The sequence below is a fragment of the Bos grunniens genome, chromosome 20 (assembly GCF_055505025.1).
Source record: "Bos grunniens cultivar Pamir isolate PY7600 chromosome 20, Bosgru_T2T1.0, whole genome shotgun sequence".
In the NCBI taxonomy this organism is placed as follows: Eukaryota; Metazoa; Chordata; class Mammalia; order Artiodactyla; family Bovidae; genus Bos; species Bos grunniens.
In genome coordinates this window covers 32,395,872-32,418,691 of record NC_141184.1, presented here as the reverse complement: position 1 = coordinate 32,418,691, position 22,820 = coordinate 32,395,872, and the positions used below count along the sequence as shown (strand labels likewise).

At 43.5% G+C, this 22,820-nt stretch overlaps 1 protein-coding gene across 19 annotated transcripts in view; it reads right to left on the bottom strand.

The window, feature by feature from the left end:
• The window catches only part of RAI14 (retinoic acid induced 14), a 162,880-nt gene that overhangs the window by 117,600 nt on the left and 22,460 nt on the right, over nt 1-22,820 (bottom strand). For 15 of the 19 annotated variants that reach the window (XM_086361335.1, XM_086361345.1, XM_086361339.1 and 12 more), the window contains exon 2: nt 16,813-16,895. In XM_086361335.1, coding sequence (XP_086217461.1) covers nt 16,813-16,848 — 36 coding nt within the window. In that variant the 5' untranslated portion in view covers nt 16,849-16,895. Of the gene's footprint in view, nt 1-16,812; nt 16,896-18,455; nt 18,887-22,820 lie in introns of those variants that run through there. The other 4 variants (XM_086361337.1, XM_086361341.1, XM_086361344.1 and 1 more) reach the window with 1 other exon arrangement.

Here is a 22,820-nt window from a genome sequence, read left to right as displayed (position 1 = left end):
TGTTTCTGGTATCGAGTGGCCATATTCCTAATCAAACACTCCAACTCTCTCATGACCAAGGAGACGCAGATGCTAGTCAGTAAACTGGGTCTCAATTTAGATAATTTTTGCCTATAGGACACAAGCTAGTTATTTAGCCTACATCAGATCCAAGTTCATGACTGGTCTTGGCGTGGTTCTCCAACCACTTCAGCTAATGAACTACAGACACCAAATAACTTCACAGCATGGATACAAAACCCAGTTGGGTTGTACATAACAAGCCAGGCCCTCTGATGATGCTTGTTAATGTCATATAACACAATCAGAAGTGGCCAAGAGGACATTCAGACCACTCTGAAGGAAACCCACCCAGAAAATCCCTCTGCCCGTCTATTTCTGTCCACATGGGGAGAGTAGTAAATATTGAGCAAACAGGAGCCAGAGGAATGAGGGGGCTGGGGGTGGGGCTGTTGACAATGAGCAGTGTTTCCATGCTGCATTCATTCATTCATTCATTCATTCATCACACTCTCTGGAGAAGGGAGCTGGGCTTGATGCTGCAGACAGAGCAGGCACAATGATCTCATCCTGCCTACCATGGTTCTCTGTGTGGGAAGGGCAGAAGTGGCTTTCCAAATGCACTCCAAAACGCAGGAATCTATAGTACCAGGGTCCCACGACTATGGGACTTACTTGAACACTCAGCAGAACTTACCAAACTACCCATCTTCCAGCTCTTCATGGGGCACAGCTGATGCCCTGAGACCCGTCCCAGGGCCAGATCCACCACTCAGGGATAGCTGTGCCCCTAACAGTCTAAGGCATAGCCAGGCTGGCCTAAGTCCAGCCCTTTGTAATTTTCAACACAAAAAACTGTACACACATTCCTTAAGTCACAGGTCCCAATGTATCTGCAGGTCCGGATCTTCCAGGAACAGGTCTAACTGCTTTGCTTTGCTTTGCTTTCCATGTTCTCTGCCCCAGTTAATCTCTGACACCGAAGGATTTCAGACCAATCAGTGGGAATCTAGCTACTGGGCTTTACCAGAACATGTTTTGGTTACAGTTTATCCATAATTATCACTGGTTAGTTGCCATGGTACTATGGAAAGAGGAATTTGAAATCCAATCTCAGGACTTTACTTGGCTGGCTGGAATATCTTGCAGCTCCGCCAGCCAACACCTGTGCACAGCAGACACTACAGACACTGTGGGGAAGCCATGGCTTGGGGAGGCGTGGCTTTGGGGAGGGCGTGACTTGTGGAAAGGCGTGGTTTGTGGAGAGGGCGTGGCTTTTGAGGGCATGGCTTGTGGAGAAGGCATGGCTTGAGTGGGAAGGCATGGCTTGTGGGGCCAGAGTCCCCAGGCACCAATCCTGGTTCCTGCTTCACCTTTCTGATTTGGACAGATGTTATGTTGATCCTATAATTCACATGTTCACGTCCTCACCCCCTTATTGCCTTATTTAGAAATAGGGTGCTGACAGGTGTGATTAGCTAAGATGAAGTCATTCTGAAGAAAGGTGGGCCCCTAATCCAATAATAGTGGTGTCCTCATGAAAAGGGGAAATTTGGACAGAGACCCACACACAGAGAATGTGTGTGAAGATGAAGGCAGATCTGGGAGATGCACGCATAAGCCAAGGAAACGCCAAAGATTGCCAGCAAACCAGCAGAAGCAAGGAGAGGTGTGGGGAACACATTCTTCCTCATGGCCCCCATTCTGCTGACACCTTGATCTCAGACTCCCGTTGTCCAAGAGTATGAAACAATACATCCCTGTTATTTAAGCCACTCCATTTATACTACTTGTTACAACCATGCTAGCAATCTAACACAGCAAGTTACTGTGTCACAGCTTTCTCATCTGTAAAATGGGTATAAGAAAGGTACTCCTCTAACAGAGACAAGAAGCAGATTACAATTTGTTGTTTAGAACAATGCCTGGCAGAGCAGTGCATTTGAATGTTAATGTTCTCCAAACAGTCTTTTTTAATCAAGGAGATTCTCACTCTTTTTTTTTTGTCTTAAACCTCTTGAAGTTTCCTACAAAGCTGCTTAGTGAAAGGCGAGTGTGATAACAGCCCACGCCAGATTTCTCAGGAGATGGGGACTACCCTCCCTTGACTGGCGTGCCGAGGCAGGGTGTGGTGCAACAGGAATCATCTTCTCTGCTCTTGGTCTCACACCCACTCAAAGCACCATATCCCTTCCCTCCCCACAGCAGCCACCACCGGAGCCTCGGCCCTAGAGTCCTGGCCCTTTCCTCCCATTAGTCTCTCAAAAACCTAAACCGTCCTACCACCCCAAATGCAATCATCTTCAACCCTCATTCTGCAACTTTATCAACATCACCCGCCCTTAGTTTCCAATGCTGTGCAGAAGTCCATCCCTCCCACCTAAACTCAGTTATTCGGTTCATCTCCCTCTTGTCGATCTCTCCTCTGGACAGCCCCCCACCAATATTGACTTCCTCTCTTAATCCTAACCTACCAGTCAAGAAGGCCCAGCCCCAAACTCACCCTTTCCAATGAAGCCCTCCCTTAACCCTTATAGTATTTATCACTGGGGCTCCTGGTTTTGTTTTGAGTGACACAAGCCTTCTGTTGCTGTATCTGTTTCATGCATGTCAATCACAGTATCTCAACTAGACAGTAAACTTAGAGACCATCCATGCATCACACACTACTGAAGACCTACTAATGCCAGGCACCAGGCAAGGCAGCAGGGTTAACAGGTATCATTGGGTAGTACTTATTGAAAACTTACTATGTGCCAGACTTTATCCTAATCCTCACAATGATGCTGGAAGGTGCTGGCATCACCCTGGTTTACAGATGAGAAAATCAAAGATGAGAGATTATGTAACCTGTACAATATTGTATAGATAGTAAAGGATAAAACTGGGACAAGATAAACAGGGTTGAGAAATAGTATAATGGGTCAGCTGTAACCAGACCCCAAAGAATGTGAATTAAGGCACTGCCCATTTGGAAGGATGCTAATAATTATATACAGGCGTACATCAGAGATATTATGGGTTCAGTTTCAGACCACTGTAATAAAGCAAATATTGCAATAAGGAAGTCAGGAACTTTTTGGTTTCCCAGTACATATAAAAGTCATGTTTACACTATAGTCTATTAAATATGTGATAGAATTATGTCTAAAGAAACAATGTGCATAACAGTAAAAAATTATAAAACAAAAAAACAACAGCATTATAAAAGATGACAGATCATGACAACAAATATAACAATAATGAAAAGGTTTGAAATATTGTAAGAATTACCTAAGTATGACACAGAGAAATGAAGTGAGCAAATGATGTTGGAAAAATGGTGCCAAAAGACTTGCTCGATGCAGCGTTGCCATAAACCTTCAATTTTCTTAGAAAAAATAAGCAATATCTGAAAAGCACAATAACATGAGGTATGCTTGTATATGAGATATATATATATTATATCTCATATATGACAAGGTGATACATATTAACCACTGGCATCCTTCCAAATGGGCATTGCCCTTATTCTTTGGAGTCTGGTTATATATCCATATCTGAAGACAGAGCTAGCTATACCATACATTAATGACTTAGATTAAATAGGCATGCCTACTAAGTTTTGGGGATTCCCAGGTGGCTCAGTGGTAAAGAATCTACCTGCAATGCAGGAGACACAGGAGATGCAGGTTCGATCCTGGGGTCGGGAAGATCCCCTAGAGGAGGGCATGGCAACACACTCCAGTATTCTTGCCAGGAAAATTCCATAGGCAGAGGAGCCAGGCCAGCTGCAATCCATGGGGTTGCAAAGAGTCAGACATGACTGAGTGGCTGAGCAGGATAAGATGGATGACAATGTGATTATGGTAAGAGTTAGAATTTAAAAAAAAAAAAAAAAAGAGTTAGAATTTAGTGCAAAAACCAGCGCAACAGAATTACTGAACAAACTTAACTAAGAAAATAAAATTTAACTGGGATAAATATAGTGTCTTGCATTTGGATTCAAATATTCAACAGCCCAAGCCCACAAAGAGAATGACAAGGCTTTGCAAGCAACAGAGGTAGAAAAGAATAGTAAACTATGAATGCAAAGGGGAATGCGGGTAAAAAAAAAAAAAAATTATGTCAGGTTATAGTAATAAAGCTACATGACTTAGAAGTGGAAAATGCCACTATTTTAAGTTCTTTTGCAACAAATCTAATGTTTTTCTCAGAATTCTAAGCCTCAGCTTGAAAGTATGTCAAACGGGCATATATGTTCAAATGAAACTGATATAATTAAGAATCCTCATGTTTCACAATTTCATCGACTGCACAGACCAAATGAATGTATGCACTTTAGTGTAACCTACAACTAAGTTTAAAATGTATAATTGTAGGCTGACATCACTCCCAAACTTCCCTGTGAAGGTATAGGATCAGGTCACGACAGTTCCCATCACCACAAACAATCTCAGAATGATGACTGTATGGTATACTTAACACAGGTCCTTTTAATCCCACTTCTTATCAAACCCAACCTACTACTGGACTAAAAGGAAAAACCTAATTGACAACCTAATGTCACCCGTTGGTAACACTTAGGAGCAGTTTCCATTTCAAACATGGAAAAAGCACTTCACGTCACATGAACAGCATGTCCACCAACAGAACAATGGAGAATTGGACAAATGGCAACCGATGTTCACTACCGGGGTAAAAGCAATCAAAACGAAGGACATACGACACACCTTTACCACCTAACCCTTCAGATGAAACTCCTTGTGGAAACTGCCTGTGGCCAAGTGTAATGGTTTTCCAGGGCTGCCACCAGAAAATACCACTAACTGGGTGGCTTAAAACAACAAAAATGTACCGTCTCCCAGTTCTGGAGGCTAGAAGCCCAAGATCAAGGTGTCGGCAGGGCTGTTTCCTCCTGAGGGTGAATCTGCTCCACACCTCTCTCCTCACTTCTAGGGGTCTGAAGACAATCTTCGGTCTTACAGGTGCATCACAGAGTTCCCCACCTTCATCTCCACGTGGTGTTCTTCCTGTCTCTACACATAGTCTTCCCTCTGCCCAGGTCTGTGCCCAAGTGTCCCCTTTTCATAAGGACATCAGTCATATTGGATTAGCATTCATCTTAATAACTTCATTCTAACTTAATTACCTCTATTAAGATCCAATTTCCAAATAAGGTCACATACTGAGGACCTCAGTATGTGACTTCAATATATCTTTTGGGGGATGGGTAGCAATTCAACCCAGATCACTGAGTTGATCTACTCCAGGACCCATTCCTCCTATCCCTTGAGGTGTCGCTGGTTTCATGGCTGCCATCCGGAGAGAGTGTTTTCCTCTCAGAATTCCTTCACTTTTCACTTTCCTGCATTGGAGAAGGAAATGGCAACCCACTCCAGTGTTCTTGCCTGGAGAATCCCAGGGACGGGGGAGCCTGGTGGGCTGCCGTCTCTGGGGTCGCACAGAGTCGGACACGACTGAAGAGACTTAGCAGCAGCAGCAGCAGCAGCTAGGTAGGGGCATGTGATTAAAGCTCCAGTAAGTTCCATGTGAGGGGAGAATGATTTGTGTGACTTTGGGGTCACATCCTTTAAAAAAAGAAGATGCTACTAGATTTCCGTGATGGTTCAGTGGCTCAGACTCCACGCTCCCAATGCAGGGGACCTGGATTCCACTCCTGGTCAGGAAACTAAGATCCCACATGCTACAACTAAGACCTGGCACAGCCAAATAAATAAATAATTTTTTTTTTTAAAGGAGATGCTTGGGGTTCATTCTCCCTCTTTCTGGTTCTCATATACAGAATATGCACCATGAACAGCCTAGACCAGCACTGTCCAAAGGAATTAGTAAGATATAAGGCATTTTAAAGTTTCTAGGAGCCATATTAAAGAAGAAGGAACAAGGGGAGTGAATTTTAAATTTACTTAATTCATCGTCTGGAATATTAGCATTTCAATGTGTAATTATAAATATTATTATTAAGGTATTTGGTACTAAATCTTTGAAATCTGGTGGGTATCTCACATTTATGGAATACCTCCATTTGGACTAGCCACATTTCAAGTGCTCAAGAGCCACAGGCAGCAACCGCCTATTACAAAATACAGTGCAGCTCAGGAGGGCAGCAGAAGGACATTATAGAGGAGCCTGGGTCCCTGGACGAGTCCACGAAGCAGACCTGTCCTGCTGGCTCTGGAGTGTTGGAAATGTTTACTTAAGGAAACAGTTCTATCTATTCAATTTCACGTATCTTGTTATCACAGCCTACCCCATATCATAATAAATATGTCCTCTGGGGTCTCCCAGAAGGACCCTGCAGCTTCTCAGTTATGAAACAACCCTTTAAAGCATGGACACTGACTCTCATGGAAAAATAAAGAAACCTCCAAAATCACAGCCCCAGTTTGAAAAATTACCATAGAAACATTCTCAGCATTGAAAAATACATTTCAAAATAAACCCATCCCAGGAGAACATGTGGTTCCTCAGACTTTTTTTGTTCTTTTCCCACATTATAAATCTCTGCACCTCCCGGTCAGTCAGCCCACTGGACAGCCCAAGAGGAAGGAGGAAGGGAGATACCATGTCCTTCAACCTACTGAGAAGATAGAAAATGAAATCCTTTCAGGCAGTGCTTCTTAAAAAGTGAAACTAATTTCACATGGTAACAACTAATAATTGGAAAACGAAGTCAATCAGAACATACTGACTTTCCTTGTTTAAAGGGAGATGGGGACTCAAAAGGAAAGTCAATGCTTGTCACTAATGTCATCTTAATAGACACTGTGCCTTCAACTCATGCTGATACCTGCTGCCATAGAAATGCAAAGAACCACCTCCTATGGCAAAGATCTGTGGAAAGAAACTCAACTGAAAAATCTCCACGGAATGAATTCAGAAGCAACTCCTATTTCACTTCAAAAGAAAAGTTACATACAAGAATTTGTCAAGCAAAAAACACTGATGCCAGCCATAGTTCAAGATGATTAGGTAATTAATTTCAGAATAAAGAGATAAGAGGTAATAACCTAGATGATTCTCTGCTTGTGGAGACGATCAGATTTCCCCAAGTTTAGGGGCCAGCTTCTGAGTTCCATATTGGTTTCCAGCTACAGCTGGAATGATATCAGGTTTAACCAAGAATTCCTGCAATTATGGTCTGGGGTAACTAGAGTGATAACCACTTTGCCTTCTTGCTTTTCTTTTTCTTTGGAATGTTTTTGTTTGCTGCCTCCTGTACAATATTACAGAACTCCATCCACAGTTTTTCAGGTACACTGTTTACAAGTTCTAATACTTTGACAAACCAAGACTGTGTCGAAAAGCAGAGACATTACTCTGCCGACAAAGATCTGTATCAGTTAAGTTCAGTTGCTCAGTCGTGTCCGACTCTGTGCGACCCCATGAACTGCAGCATGCCAGGCCTCCCTGTCCATCACCAACTCCCAGAGTTTACTAAAACTCATGTCCATTGAGTAGGTGATGCCATCCAACCATCTCATCCTCTGTCGGTCGTCCCCTTTTCCTCCCACCTTCAACCTTTCTCAGCATCAGGGTCTTTTCCAATGAGTCAGTTCTTTGCATCAGGTGGCCAAAGTATTGCAATTTCAGCTTCAGCATCAGTCCTTCCAATGAATATTCAGGACTGATTTCCTTTCGGATGGACTGGTTGGATCTCCATACAGTCCAAGGGACTTCAAGAGTCTTCTCCAACACCACACTTCAAAAGTATCAATTCTTTGGTGCTCAACCTTCTTTGTAGTCCAACTCTCACATCCATACATGACTACTGGAAAAACCATAGCGCCAACTAGACAGACCTTTGTTGGCAAAGTTATATCTCTGCTTTTTAATATGCTGTCTAGTGTGGTCATAACTTTCCTTCCAAGGAATAAGCATCTTTTAATTTCATAGCTGCAATCACCATCTGCAGTGATTTTGGAACCCCCAAAATGAAGTCTGTCACTGTTTCCACTGCTTCCCCATCTATTTGCCATGAAGTGACGGGATTGGATGCCATGATCTTCGTTTTCTGAATGTTGAGCTTTAAGCCAACTTTTTCACTCTCCTCTTTCACTTTCATCAAGAGGCTCTTTAGTTCTTGGCTTTCTGCCATAAGGATAGTGTCATCTGCATATCTGAGGTTAATGATATCTCTCCTGGCAATCTTGATTCCAGCTTGTGCTTCCTCCAGCCCAGTGTTTCTCATGATATACTCTGCATATAAGTTAAATAAGCAGGGTGACAATATACAGCCTTGACATACTCCTTTCCCTATTTAGAACCAGTCTGTTGTTCCATGTCCAGTTCTAACTGTTGCTTCTTGACTTGCATAGAGATTTCTCAAGAGGCAGGTCAGGTGGTCTGGTATTCCCATCTCTTTAAGAATTTTCCACTGTTTGTGGTGATCCACAAGGTCAAAGGCTTTGGCATAGTCAATAAAGCAGAAATAGATGTTTTTCTGGATCTGTATAGCCTTGACTATACAGTCAAGGCTATAGTATAGTATAGTCAAGGCTATAGTCTTCACAGTGATCATGTACAGTTGTGAGAACTGGACTGTAAAGAAGGCTGAGCACTGAAGAATTGATGCCTTCAAACAATGGTGCTGAAGAAGACTCCTGAGAGTCTCTTGGACAGCAAGGAGATCAAACCAGTCGATCTTAAGGGAAATCAACCCTGAATACTCATTGGAAGGACTGATGCTGAAGCTGGAGCTCCAGTATTTTGGTCATCTGATGTGAACAGCTGACTCACTGGAAAAAGCCCTGTTGCTGGGAAAGATTGAGGGCAGAAAGAGAAGAGGGCATCAGAGGATGAGATGGCCAGATGGCATCACCAATGCAATGGACATGAACTTGGGCAAACTTCAGGAGATGGTGAAGGACAGGGAGGCCTGGCATGCTGCCTCCATGGGGAGGGTCCATGGGGTCTCAAAGAGTCGGACACAACTGGCTGACTGAACAACTAGAATGAGGTTGTGGTCTAGTTAGCCAGTAATGGGGCTTCCATTTAGAATTAGAATTAGTTTTCTGAACTACAGAGGAAGAGCAGAAAGCAGCAGCATCTGTCCTCTCTTGCTTCGCAAGTTCAGTTTCAAGTGCTTTGCCTCCCTCAAAGCAACCCAGAGCCTCCTCTGCCCACGGAATGACACTATTAGTGAGCTTTGCCGCCACCAGTGGCAAGCGCTGATAATGACAAAATCAATCCATGGGTCTTTATCTATTTATTAAATAAAGCATTTAATGCTCTAAAGCATTAGAGCATTGAAGCAAAATTTACTTTCTGCAGTCTGCAGCTTTGAAACTTAAGAAAGGGAATGCCCTATGTCAACAACTATTGCTCTGGCATTAAGAGAAACTGGGATTCAGATCTCTCTGCCATTTATCAAACGTGCAACTTTACCCAAGTTACTTAACTTCTCTCAACCTTAACTTCTCTTTGTAAATTGCTATTACAGGAATAGTCTTTATTGGATACAATTTTGTAAGCATTACATGTGAAGGATTTTGGTACAGTGCCTGACACATGGCAAGAATTAAATCAATGGGAACTCTTCTCCTAATTTCTCTTGTAGTAGGTCAGTGGTCAATACATGTTTACTTGTGTGATTGTATTTATTCTTGTGATTAACATTATGTTTAGGCACTGCCCCTTCACGGATCACAGCCTTGTCACAGCGAAGGGGCTTGTGCAACTCAGTAAAGCTATAAGCAATGCTGTGCAGGGCCATTCAAGACAGACAGGTCATAGTGATGAGTTCTGACAAAACGTGGTCCACTGGAGGAGGGAATGGCAAACCACTCCAGTATTCTTGCCTAGAGAACTCCATGGACGGTAGGGAAGGCAAAGAGATATGACCATTCAGAAGATACGGCCACCTGATCCAAAGAGTCAACTCATTGGAAAAGATCCTAATGCTGGGAAAGGTTGAAGGCAAAAGAAGGGGGCGGCAGAGAATGAAATGGTTAGATAGCATCACTGACTCAATAAATATGAATTTGAGCAAACTCCGGGAGACAGTGGAGGACAGAGGAGCCTGGCGTGATGCAGTCCACGAAATCGCCAAGAGTCAGAAATGACTTAGCAACTGAACAACAAAATTAGGCACCAACACCCATTAAAAAATTGTGATACTCTGGCCTCACTTTATTAGACACTGAAAATGTACAGTCCAAAAGATGAAGAAACTGTGAAGCTAAAGTTTATGAGCACACGAGCTCAGTTGGAGGTGCCGGGGCTTTGGGGAATCTGTTCTAGGACAGAAAAGGATGGAGGCATGTTTGGGGCTGAACTGTGAGCCCCACGCCTGACACACACCTTGTGAAATTATCAGTTGAAGTCTTAAGTACTCAGAATATGACCTCATCTGGAGATAGGGTCTTTACAAAGGTCATCAAGTTAAAATGAGGTCCTTAGGGTGGGCCCTAATCCAATAAGGCTGGTTTTCTCATGAAAAGGAGAATTCGAAGAGGAACAGAGACAAGTAGAGTGATCGCCATGTGAAGACGAAGGTAGAGACCAAGGTGATGCATCTCAATGACTGTCAGCAAACCACCAAACAAAGCTGAGAGAGACACGGATCAGATTCACCTTCACAGCCCTCAGGGGGCAGGAAGCAACCCCACCAACACCTTGATCTCAAACTTCCGGTCACCAGAACTGTGAGATAATACACCACTGTTGTATAAGCCACTCAAGGCATGTTCACAGCAAGTCTAGGTAACTAATGGGTTTCCCTCATGGCTCAGTGGTAAAGAATCCACCTGCCAATGCTGGAGACAGGGGTTTGATCCCATGGTCTGGAAGATCCCCTGGAGTAGGGAATGGCAACCCATTTCAGTATTCTTGTCTGCAAAATCCCATGGACAGAGGAGCCTGGCGGGCTGCAGTCCATGGGGTTGCAAAAGATTCAGAGGACTGAGGGATAGACTTTCACTCCCCCCACCCCCACCCCAGGAAATTAATACAAGGTAAAATCAGGCAGCAGCAGATTCCTCACTAAGATGGGCTGACAGGACCTGGAAACTATGTAGCATGACACATTCTCTGCTCAAGTTTACAAGAGACTCAGGCCTCTTCCCCAGAAGGTCACCTCTGATGTATTTTTAAATCTATGGGGGAAAAAAAGAGGCTAAGCTTTACAATAGATTTAGCTAAGGTTCCTCTGTCAAAAGAGGCTCGGATTTTAAAAACTTTTTTTTTTTTTTTGCATGTGAGGTGGGGGAGGGAGGCTTGGGCATCTGTAAAAACTTATTATAAACAACTAAAAACTTGAAAAAATACCTTGGCAGAGATGCTGATTATTGACCTTCACAAGAGCCACTCTCTCAACAGGCAACAAATTCAGACTCCTGTCTAAGCAGGATGTGTCTGGTTCCTCAAGATTCATGGGGTGTGTGCATTCTTTGGCTGAAAGCTGCCATCATTAGTAGCTGCTCCATAAAGAAATACCATTAATTTAATCTCTCATGGATACAGCCATTTCAAACTGGATGCCTCTTTTTTCCCCCCTAAATGGCATGTCCACTGCTTCCCTGTTACAGTGGAAAACATAATTGGGAACAAATCTTTCATAAAATTAAGCACACACCCACAAAGTAAACTCTGAAGGCCTCGAACATGTTGGAGAGGCAGTTCTCAAGATTTGTTACAAAGAGCTTTCAACCCTTTTTTCCGCATCCTTCAACCTCCACCCCTTTCACTCAAGGCACTAAAAATTGGCATTTACAAAGAAATTCCAGAAGCCTGAGCATTTTATTAGCAAAGGGAAATCCCAACCTTCTTGGCTTCATTTCTCATGATGACAGCTCATTTTTCCAAGTGGAACCACGTACTGGTTGCTGCAAATATTTAAAGAGGTAAAGAAGCTACTTTCAAACTAGTCATAAAAGAAAGAAATAATGATGATTTAGAACCCTGTACTTACTTTACAAGCATAAAAACTCAAGTTCATCCATTTTTTAGACTAGAATGAAAAATTTACGCAAAGACTCAGAGCCATGCCATGGGCATTCTCTTGGGCTCCTTAAGCGTCACTGGTGTGCAGGACAAGGGCTGGTTTTGGAAAGCGAGTCCACCCACTGTGCCTCACGACGTGCTCGCCAGCATGACCCTCTCCTCCTCTCCTAACCACCCTTCCAATCCTATGCCTCCCTGAGGCCTAGAAGAAGCTTCAGCTCCATAAACCTCCTACCAATTTCCCCATTTCCAGTGATTCACTCCTCTTTGAAAATCTGTAGCATTTATCATTCAGGTCTCCTAATTTAACAACTGGTTATATCATCCTGGATATCCTATTAATATCTACATTCTATAGGATTTGTATTTTGCCTTAGTTATTGCCTGTGTGTAGTTTTTCTCCTCCCACATGGGTTTTTGAGTTTCTTCAAGACAACCAGCATCCTGCATATTTCTCCAGTATCCCTTCCAGTACCTAACCCAGTTCAAAGATGACCAAATCAAGTTAGAAACAGGAATTGGAAAATGTCACCTATATTAGGGGAACATTTGTTAAGCTCCATGACTTTCTTTGGCCTCTGTGGGTTACCTGCAGGCTCCCTATTAAGTTTAGGGATGGAAGCCACTAGACAAGGATGGTATCTAACCACAGCCCAAAGACACAGGCTAGGTCCTTCCCCTAGGTCATGCACAGAAACTCAGCCGCCTGAGTCAAGCATTCTGGAAAGGATGCTCGGAAGAAATCTCTGCCTGCCTGATGGTCCTAGTGCAGCACAATGACCTTAAAGGCGTCCACGGGGGCTCCTCTGGGCCACGCTTGTCCTTTCTCACTCCTGGGTTTTATGCTCAATGGTCACAAACTCATTTGGCTGCAAGACCTCCCAGACACAGGCTGGCTGAAATGTGATCATGCCCGCGGGTCACCTGCCTTCTCTTTACGAGAGCCCGAACATGATCTGCTGCCCCTCTTCCTCCTACCCCCCAGAAACACAAAGGGCCTTTTCTTTCTCCTCCTTTCAGCCTCCCACAAAGACTAGCGGGCAAATTTGATGGGTGGGTTTAGGGTTATTCTCTAAGAGACACCACTCACTACGGGTAAAGAAAATTACAGTTTGGCTCATTGCACTGAATGTAAACAGTTTAGAACTTGTTTTTCTTGTAACAAGTGACACATGGGGATGCATACACATACACCAAAAAATGAAAGCCTAAAGCACCCAGTGAAAAGCAAAATCCCCCCAACCCCTCACCCCGCCCCCAACCCACTCCCAGTTCTGTGTCCCTCCCGAGAGATAGCAAATTAGTTACCAGGTTATTTTGCTCTCCAGACCACATAGGCTTTTCTGCCTACTTCTCATTGTGTTTGCTTTTTTTATAAACCATAATTATACTATCGACTCACTCTTTACTTTCAATCAGCAATTTCTACATAATAATTTTCTTTTTTTTACTTTTCTGATAGCTCAGTTGGTAAAGGATCCGCCTGCAATACAGGAGACCCGAGTTCGATTCCTAGGTCGAGAAGATCCACTGGAGAAGGGATAGGCTACCCTCTCCAGTATTCTTGGGCTTCCCTGGTGGCTCAGCTGGTAAAGAATCCACCTGCAATGTGGGAGACCTGGGTTAGATCCCTGAGTTGGGAAGATCCTCTGGAGAAGGGCGACCCACTCCAGTATTCTGGCCTGGAGAATTCCATGGTCTGCATAGTCCATGGGGTCACAAAGAGTTGGACACAAATGAGCGACTTTCACTTTTATTTTGCCTTTTAAAACGCTTTTACATGACAATTTACATTTCATCTCCAATTACTTTTCAAAGGAAGGTCATCAGTAGTGAATTTCCCTCTTTATTTTTTCAATAATAATTTTCAATTTTAAAAATATTCAGAGTCAGTAAAAGATTTCACACATGAAATTAAGTTTGCACCAGCAAAAATATCATTTTGCAGTCTGTCCTATTTGACTGTTTTAAATTTTAGACACAAGTAAAAATTCCCAGTGGTCACACAGAGAATAAGAGAGAACAAGCTGCTTCTTTCGTGTTACAATCACACTGATATAATTTTCATCTAAAATCTACTGCTTAAAGTACATGTTGTAAGAGAGAAAAGGCCCTCACTGCCAAGGTTTGTGCTCTGAAGACCACTTACAATGCCCGAGCAAGAGGTAGTAACCTTCCCAAGTAAAGCTTGTGGTGAGTCTGAACCTGTCTGCCAACCATACAGCCGAAGTCCTCTCAACTCCAGCATGGGTGTCTGCGAGTAAGAAAGAGGTAGAAAGATGTACCAAGCACCTCAAGGATGCCAGGCCTAAAACGTGTGCCTTACAGGCATTAGAACACTTAACCTTCACAACTTCACGAGGTAATACTATCTTCAGTTTTCAGGTGAGGAGCCTGGGGGTTCAGGAAGGGGAACAGACTTGCCCAAGGCCACAGACCTAGGTCTGAAGTGGCTTTCCCAAGCTACTGCCTGGATTGCTGTTTCATAAAATCAGACCTGCATCCACATTTTCTCTTTTGCAAAACCTGGGGGCTGGAATCAGGCTACTTGGGCACAAACACTGACAACTTTTAGCTAGAAGAACACAGGCCCAGGCAAGGGACTGGAGCTCCTTGGGTCTCAGTTTCTTCATCTGGAAAATGAGCCTGCCAATAATACTTAGCACATAAGGGTTGCAGCAAGATTAAACAAAGTTCACATAATGAGCTTGGCACAGCACCTGACATAAAGCAAATATTTTATAATGGTTAGCTCTTGCTATCCTACGGCTGATTAACAAGCTGGGCTTTGAAACGATTTTCTTTTCTGCTTTTATTCCCTCCATCTTGCAGTGGAGGGATTACGCTTTGGGAAGAAATTTGGGGTGAAACTGGGGAACCATCTGATACCATCTGACCCCATAATACCAATTTCTTTTGCTCTCCTCTCCCAAGCTTGCTCTTCTAACATTTCTTCCCTTTGTGCTAAGTGCCAAAATCTAAGCCTTTCAACTGCCAAATTCCAGAAGATTTTAATAGTGTTATTACTGTGACTTTTTTTTCCCCTAAACCATGGAAATATTTCAGTTTTTATTTAAAAAACTAGATTCCAGCAATACCCTCCCTACAGCCACCAGTTTATAAACCTAAAGTGTATGCTCCTATTATTTCCCCCCTGCCCCTGTTCATATATCATGGAAGTCTAGACTGATTAAATTTTGCTAAAACAATTTCAGTTTGTACAAACGGAAGCTGCCCAATGGAATGGAAGAGGCATTTGTGAACCTAGTCACACAAGTTATAAACCCGAATCGGCCCGGCTGGGCAACATTTTCCATTTAACTGCCTTTTCCTTATTAACTGAAAGTCCAATGAGATCTAGAGGCTGTAGCATCACTTGGCCAACAAATGAGAAGACTGAAGGGAGTTTTCTCATGGGAGTGGCAGGGCAAGAGGTCAAGGAAGTCAGATGACCAACGCTGTCACTCCAGCCAAAGGTTACCTGGACAACTTCGGCCAAGTCACATTCTCTGAGTCTTAGATAACTTACCTGAAGAATGAGGAAGTCAAGTCCGCTTTTCCCCAAAAACCCTTTCTCCTTAGAGCTCAAACTTCCTTTCGGCATAACAAGATTCTGCAATCATTCCACAAGCACCTCCTCCAGTCTGGGGCTTATCAGGGCAGTAAGTTACATGTCATGATGTAGCCTCAGGAGATAAGCTTCAGCCAAGAGGAGGTATGTGTGTTCGCGTGTGTATGTGCGTGTGTGACGTGTTAGCCGTAAGACACGGTCTCCACTCATTGTAAAAATGTGGTTGTGCCAAGCTGTCATATAATTCACAGCAAAGCAATAAAATCCAGGTTTACTTTTAATTACCCAATGTTAAATGACAGCCAAGCAAGCCCATTAGGAGGGTGACATTGCTGAGCTTCCATCAAACATCCTTCCATGTATTTCTCCCCTTCAACAACTCTGCTCAAAGTATCTGCAGCAGCTAGCACAAGACTGGAGCCTCGGCAGGGTTTATGAGCTGACCTTCTGTTATAATAGCATCACATATAATCCTACTGCTATGTTCCTTTTCTCCATTTTCTCCTCTGGGAGACTTTGTCTCATAATTCAGGCATCATCACTGGTTCAGTTCAGTTCAGTCGCTCAGTCATGTCCGACTCTTTGCGACCCCATGAATCTCAGCACACCACGTCTCCCTGTCCATCACCAACTCCTGGAGTTCACTCAAACTCACGTCCATCAAGTTGGTGATGCCATCCAGCCATCTCATCCTCTGTTGTCCCCTTCTCCTCCTGCCCCCAATCCCTCCCAGCATCAGAATCTTTTCCAATGAGTCAACTCTTCGCATGAGATGGCCAAAGTACTGGAGTTTCAGCTTTAGCATCACTGGTTACTCCAATTCAAAGGCTTGAATGATGAATAACAAATGAGGAAGAACCCCAGGAATTAAGGGGGAATAAAGGTGCAGGCGGCAATAGATATTGCTGTTTTACCACAAAAGCCTTAACAGAATTTAAGTTTTCTAAACGCCCGGCATGAACCGCGTTAACACATAATTCCTTAACCGCTCTCTAAAAATGACATTCTGTGTCAGATTTGGGGGGATTTAGAAATGCTGAGGTATTTTACTCTTTTTTTTGAGATGTTAATTTGACTGTTTCTTTCTCTACAAGGCACTGACATCAGAAGTAAAAAAAAAAAAAAAAGTCCTTTTTAGAAGGTATATACACAAACAGCAAGAACACATCATTCACAAAAGCCACGCTGAGCTGGGACCCAGAGCACTTCTGACTTACGTAGTTGATTAACCCAGCATCTTATCAAGGTCCAAGGGAGGGTGTTTCTGCAGCCAGACGTGAGTCACAAGTACTTACATCACTCTTCCTGAACTTGGCTTTCAAGCTCTTCATGTTTAGTCCATTCAGCCTTCCACAGCTCTAGAGGAGACCTTCAGCATCTAGCCAGAAGGAGAAAAAAAGAAACTAAGTATCAAGGTTTCCTGGCGCAGATGGTAACGAATCCGCCTATAATATAGGGGACCCAGGTTTGATCCTTTGGGTTGGGAAGATCCCATGGAGAAGGGAATGGCAACCCACTCCAGTATTCTTGCCTGGAGAATCCCATGGACAGAGGAGCCTGGTGGACTATAATCCATGGGGTCACAAAGAATCAGACATGACTGAGCAACTCACACACACACATGCACACACTTCAAGGTTTCCAAACAAACACTACAGTGACTCCTTCCCAAGTGGACTGGGACTTTGGGCCATGGGTAAGCGTCTGGGTTTGAGTTAGGAAGGTGGTCAGGGTTAAGGGCTGGGAAGTGGTGCAGAATGTTATGTTCTTCCCATTTGTGATACTCCTTTGAAGCATCCAACATTTTCAAGTTAACTGAAACTTTTCATTTTCTTCCAACTCCTCATTCAAAGTAGCACAAGCTTAAGTAAAGGCTGGCCTGTCACTGCACAAAACTCAGTGCCTAACTCCCTCCTCTCCATCCCCTTCACGGTACAGTTACAGCCTCCACCTCCTCTGAAAGGGCCACAGGAGTGAGGCATACTGAAGCGCAGCTCATATTCCAGATGCCATTCATTCCCTATTTATTTTTCTCAGTGTGTTTTTTTCCCCCCTCATAGATGCACAGGGCAATGAGGGAAAAATGTGAGAAAAAAACAAAACCTCCCTCATCAAATACCTCATTCCTCAGGAAGCCACTCAAAACAGTGAAAGACTCTCCCCAGGTCCTCATGGGACCCAGTGATTCCAATCCGGAGCTTGAAAAGTCTTATGAAACCACCTCATTCAGGAGGGATCTGTGGTGCCTTTAGAAAATGAAGGTAAATTTTTGGAATGACAGTATATCTGTACTTTTTTTTTTTTTTTTTAGTTTATTTGGCTGTGGCAGGTCTTATGTGCATCCCTGCAGGATCTAGTTTCCTGACTAGGGGATCGAACCCAGGCCCCCTGCATTGGGATTGCGGAGTCTTCATCGACTGGACCACCAGCGAAGTCCCTGTACTTTTTTCTGGGAAGTTCCTATTTTCATTAGATTCTGCAAAGGCATTGTCACCCTTCAAAAGGTAAGATCCCACTATGGATCCCACTATGGATCCAGTGAGAGCCCCTCATTTTCCAGAGGGAGAGATGGAACCTCAAAGTGAAGACACCTGTCTGCATTCCCCACACCTCTGCATGATATAATTCAGAACCAAAGTCGGACTGATGGGTGAATGCCTTTTCCACTGCCCTACAGCTTTAAAACTAAAACCTGAAAGTAAACTCCTGGGCTAAAACATGGCATGAACTTGACCTCTTCCATCCTGAAACCTGGAAAGTGTATGTTCAGGTCAAAAATGACAGAAAAATCTACGTGCAAGTTCTCATCACCTGGAAAGCACTCAAGAAATGTAACGTCAAGCCTCAGCTGACAAAGTGAGAACAGGGGAACATTAACAGGTCAGTCTATTTGAGGACTAAGGAACGATGGTCAGATGTTGACTAGGTTGATCATTACCTTTCAAAAGCCTTTCAAGGTCATCATGTTCATCCACCATCTTTATTCTGGACTAAACTGATCTGAGGAAACAGATGGCACGGTGGGGGCGGGTAGGAAATGCAGGCAACTGAACGGCTGGACCCATTCCTCTTGAGGTCTTTGCTGTCACCTCCAGAAGTGGTCCAGTGGCTCCCTGGGTTCGAATTTGTTAATTTCTGACTTTCATTATTGCTGCTACCCTTAAGCAGGGCCCTTTGGACCGGTCACAAAGCACCTCAATGACATTAATCTGGAGGCCACACCATTCCTGTGGCCTCCCTGTGGTCCCTTTCAATCTTCCCAGCCTCAGCAGGAGTGACAGAATGTCCGTTGCCTTGGAAACCGCACACACTGTAATTACACCTTGTTAATTGCCATGTACTTAACCACAGAGAAGGCTGGGCTGGTACCTGAATGGCAAAGTGCAAACTCTGAGGACAGTGCTTCTGGAAGGTGGCCCCCCAACTTAATCTGAATCAGAAGAATCTGGGGACACTTTGCTGAATGTAAAATTCCCTGGAAATTGAATCTCAAGGGCGGGGCCTAGGCATCTGCTTGGTTGACTCTGGCATACAAGTTTGAGAAGTTAGAAATGAGGTATGTGGAACTGGAAATATCCTTATCAAAGCTGTGCTGGTTTATGAACCAGCCCTTCATCATGTCAGAACAACCATCTTTTGATGAATCCAAGTAGAAACCATGATAAGCAGATGTTCCCAACCTGACAGTGCCTCATGGTTCTCCACCAAATGCAGCTAGAAGATGGAAATTGCCCTTGAAGTTCAATTCCTTCCACCCTCCGGGTGAAGTGCTACCAACCAAGAAAACAGGACAAATCCATGCACCAGGAAAAGAAGCAAAGAGAAATCCAGCCTTGGATAACCCACAAACTGTGTAACCCACCAAGGTGGAACCACCCAAAGCATCCTTTCAGGCAAGAACACAATGTCTCAGGCAAAGTTGGGTCAGATTTTTGTTTGACGTCATGGGGCACGTAGGGCCGGAGGTGGGGGGGCATGTTTCACGGGTGTGGGCACTAGTAGCTTGGTGTATTTGTCTTCGTCTCCCCCTCACCCCTCAGTATGGCAGTGAGAAGTATGCAAAGGCTCATTTAAAGAGGATTAAGTAAATAAAGCAAGTAATTCCAAAAACTCCCAGGGGGAGGTATTAGCTGTGAATGTTTTCCTGGAAGCTTTGGGTGTTTGAGAGCTGGGTGGTCCAAGGGTATAACTCTGGGATGACAGAGATGGGGGTCAAGGGTAAAAAGGTTTGGAAACCCACAAAATAGTAACTAGAAACAAGAACTGTAGCTGGGGATAATTAAAGTTAGTAACAAATCACTGCTTTCCCAGAATTGGTAAAAGGACCTAACTCCAGGACCTAATCCTGGAAGTCAGGACTTGTGGGAAGTCACCTGGGCTCCCTTTGCCTCAGTAGCCCCCTCTTCCCCAAGAGGATCCAAGAGTCAATCATGACTTGCCTTCCTTGGGTCAGCTGGAATCTTTCGGCTCCAACTCGCAGATTCAAATTTTCAAAACCCAGACTGGATAAAGTGACATCTATCAACTTAGTTAAACCAAACTAAGAGCAGTCCTTGGAAAAGTAACTAGGTGCTTAGGTCAAAAGAGCTGTGATTAAGCTGAATTAGCTGCATGGGAGTCTAATTTGGATGGTTCAAAAAGAGAAGGGCATGTTTCACATATACAGGAAAAGGTATTTGAATTAAATCTTCTCATTTCAAGCAGATGAAAAAGCCTGTCTATCCACTGAGCAGAAATGTTGGTCAGTTTACTCCATGCTCAACCCAAAATAAGTCACCAAGCATTGCTTCATTGCCAGTTACCAAGCGATGTCACTCCATCAGTGAGGATGGAATAGGGCAGGGAGGCACAGACTGTTCCCCTTTCATCTGAAAGACTAGAGCCAACAAGCAGGGTTTGTTAATCCATTTTCCCTTTAAAAATAATGTAACTCTCAACCAAAGCTTAACATGAACTACCCTTATCGAATAGAATTTCTAGCCTGAATCAAAAAGCCTTGATGTTAGCCTATAGAGCTATACTGTGAACTAATAAGTTAGACTTCTATGAGTATTAAAAATGACATAACCAATATAGAATTTTCCTTTTGGGGTGATGGAAATGTTCTACATTTATTGCTATGGTGGCTGTACAACCTGTGAACACACCAAAAACCGATCGACTGTACCATTCAAATGGATAAATTGAATAGCATGTGACTTATCTCAACAAAGATGTTAATTCTTTAACTCTTATTTTTTTTTTAATAGTTTAATAACCTTCATTCTTCTCCAATCTGTAGAGCTAGGAAAATTTCAGGTTGAGAACCTCTTTGATTAAAAATGAATTTTGAAGGAACAAAGGTTAATAAGCAATGCCCGTAGCGCTAAAAGGCTCCTTGCTCCTAAATTCTCTTTAGCTATTTCTCTACCACAAGCCATCTCCAACCGAAATGTAATCATGAGGAAAAGAGAGGCAAAAAGTTCCTTTCTTCTATCACCAAACTACTCCTTCTCTCACTCACCCCCTCCTCCATCCCTGCATGTGACCCAAAGGTTATTTCATAAGACAATGCTGACAACTATGTCAGCACGTAAGGGCCCCCTTGGAGCCCCAGCCAGGTGTTTGGATTCTGTAAACAGAAGTGAGGCTCAGAATTGGGTTTTTTTTCTTTGTTTTTTGGTCATGGTCCACAGCATGTGGGATCTTAGTTCCCTAACCAGGGATTGAACTCACACTTCCTGCACTGGAAGTGCAGAGTCTTAACCATTGGACTTCAAAGGAAGTCTCTTGTAATTTTTTTTTTTTTTAACATACAAGGTGACTTGGATGCTCAATGAGATTGGGAACCACTGTTCTATACCTATCATACCACCTAATCATACCTATAATTGACAATTTCGTTAAAAATAATTTAGAGACACTGCATAAGTAGATATTATAGATCATTATTTCTGAACATTGACAGAATCTTTCAAAATATTGTGGGTGGATGAGAGGGGAGCATTCTACATTAAAAGCAAAAGAGAAACTAGCTGGTTACCATGGCCACTAAGAAACAATAACTCACAGAGGCAAATGGCAGCTATACACACACGTGCCTTTTCCTGAATCACAGGGATGTATTAGCATCCAAGATGCCATACCCCAGGATTCAAGGGCAATGGTTTAAAATAGTTCCCTCTGAGTCACTGGAGGACCTGAATGAATAACAATGTTCTTGCTCTAACTAATCCCTCCATCATGGAATGTGAGATGCTTCCTCAGAATCTTCAGCAACACCAGAAATACTAAATGTGCACCCCCGGACAGACTTCAAGAATTTTTCTTCCAAGTGAAAAGTACATGAGACTTAAAATCCAAAGCACTGGAGATGACACTGAACAAATGCAAGACACTGAAATTACAACACTTCTCTCTTGCTCAGCATCCACCCCTTCTCCCTTGAGTACCTGCTTCTACAATCATCCCTCTCCAGCAAATGGAATTTTAACCCAAAGCTGTATACACACTCAAGGTGGCAAAACAAATACATGCTGTAAAAGGTCTCCCTGGATAAAGAAGTCCCTGATGAGAGAGCCTGTCCTGCCATCTAAACTGCCCCTGGGGGCAGAAGCTGCTTTAAGACTCTGCCTCCTGGATGGAAATCCCTGAGGGCTAGGAAAAATCAGAGAAGTCTTCACCACAAAGGTAGGGGTCCGAGTGTCTCTAAAAGGAAACTCAGGATCTGGGCAAGCTGACGAGAAGAGGGCTCCTCGTCGGGCCTTTCTGACAAGACGGGGCACAGCAGTCCCAGGGGAAGGTCAAACACCCGTCCAAACTCTGCCAGCAGTCCTTTAAGCTTCTCTTGGGAGGCTGAGCGGGCATGGTGGGAACTGATGCAAACTTCTCTCTGAAGAAAGTCTCCATTCCCTGACCCTTTTAGACCCTGGATGTAAGCAAGAGGGGTTCAAGAGTCCCAATTACCAGTTTTTCTGGCAAATCTGAAAATGTACACCTCAGGCTATTTACATTGGAATGGAGGACTTTCAGGGTAGAGTTTTCATTTTGCTTATTACTTGGGTGCTAGCCAATGGCATAAAAATCAATAAATGTTTCCCGAAGGAATGAGTAGGACAGAGATACAGGTTAGGTGCCTGGGTAGACTGTAGACTTCATCTTTGACCTCAGCAAGGCTTTTTATGGTCCTAAATGGACTGGGTTAGCTGCAATGGGATTAAGTAAATGCCGTGATCAGTTTTCACATGTACATATAAAAGCACTACGTTTTTAAAAACCCCAAACTACCATCTCATTTGGCCTATGAATCTTATCAAGTTGCTCC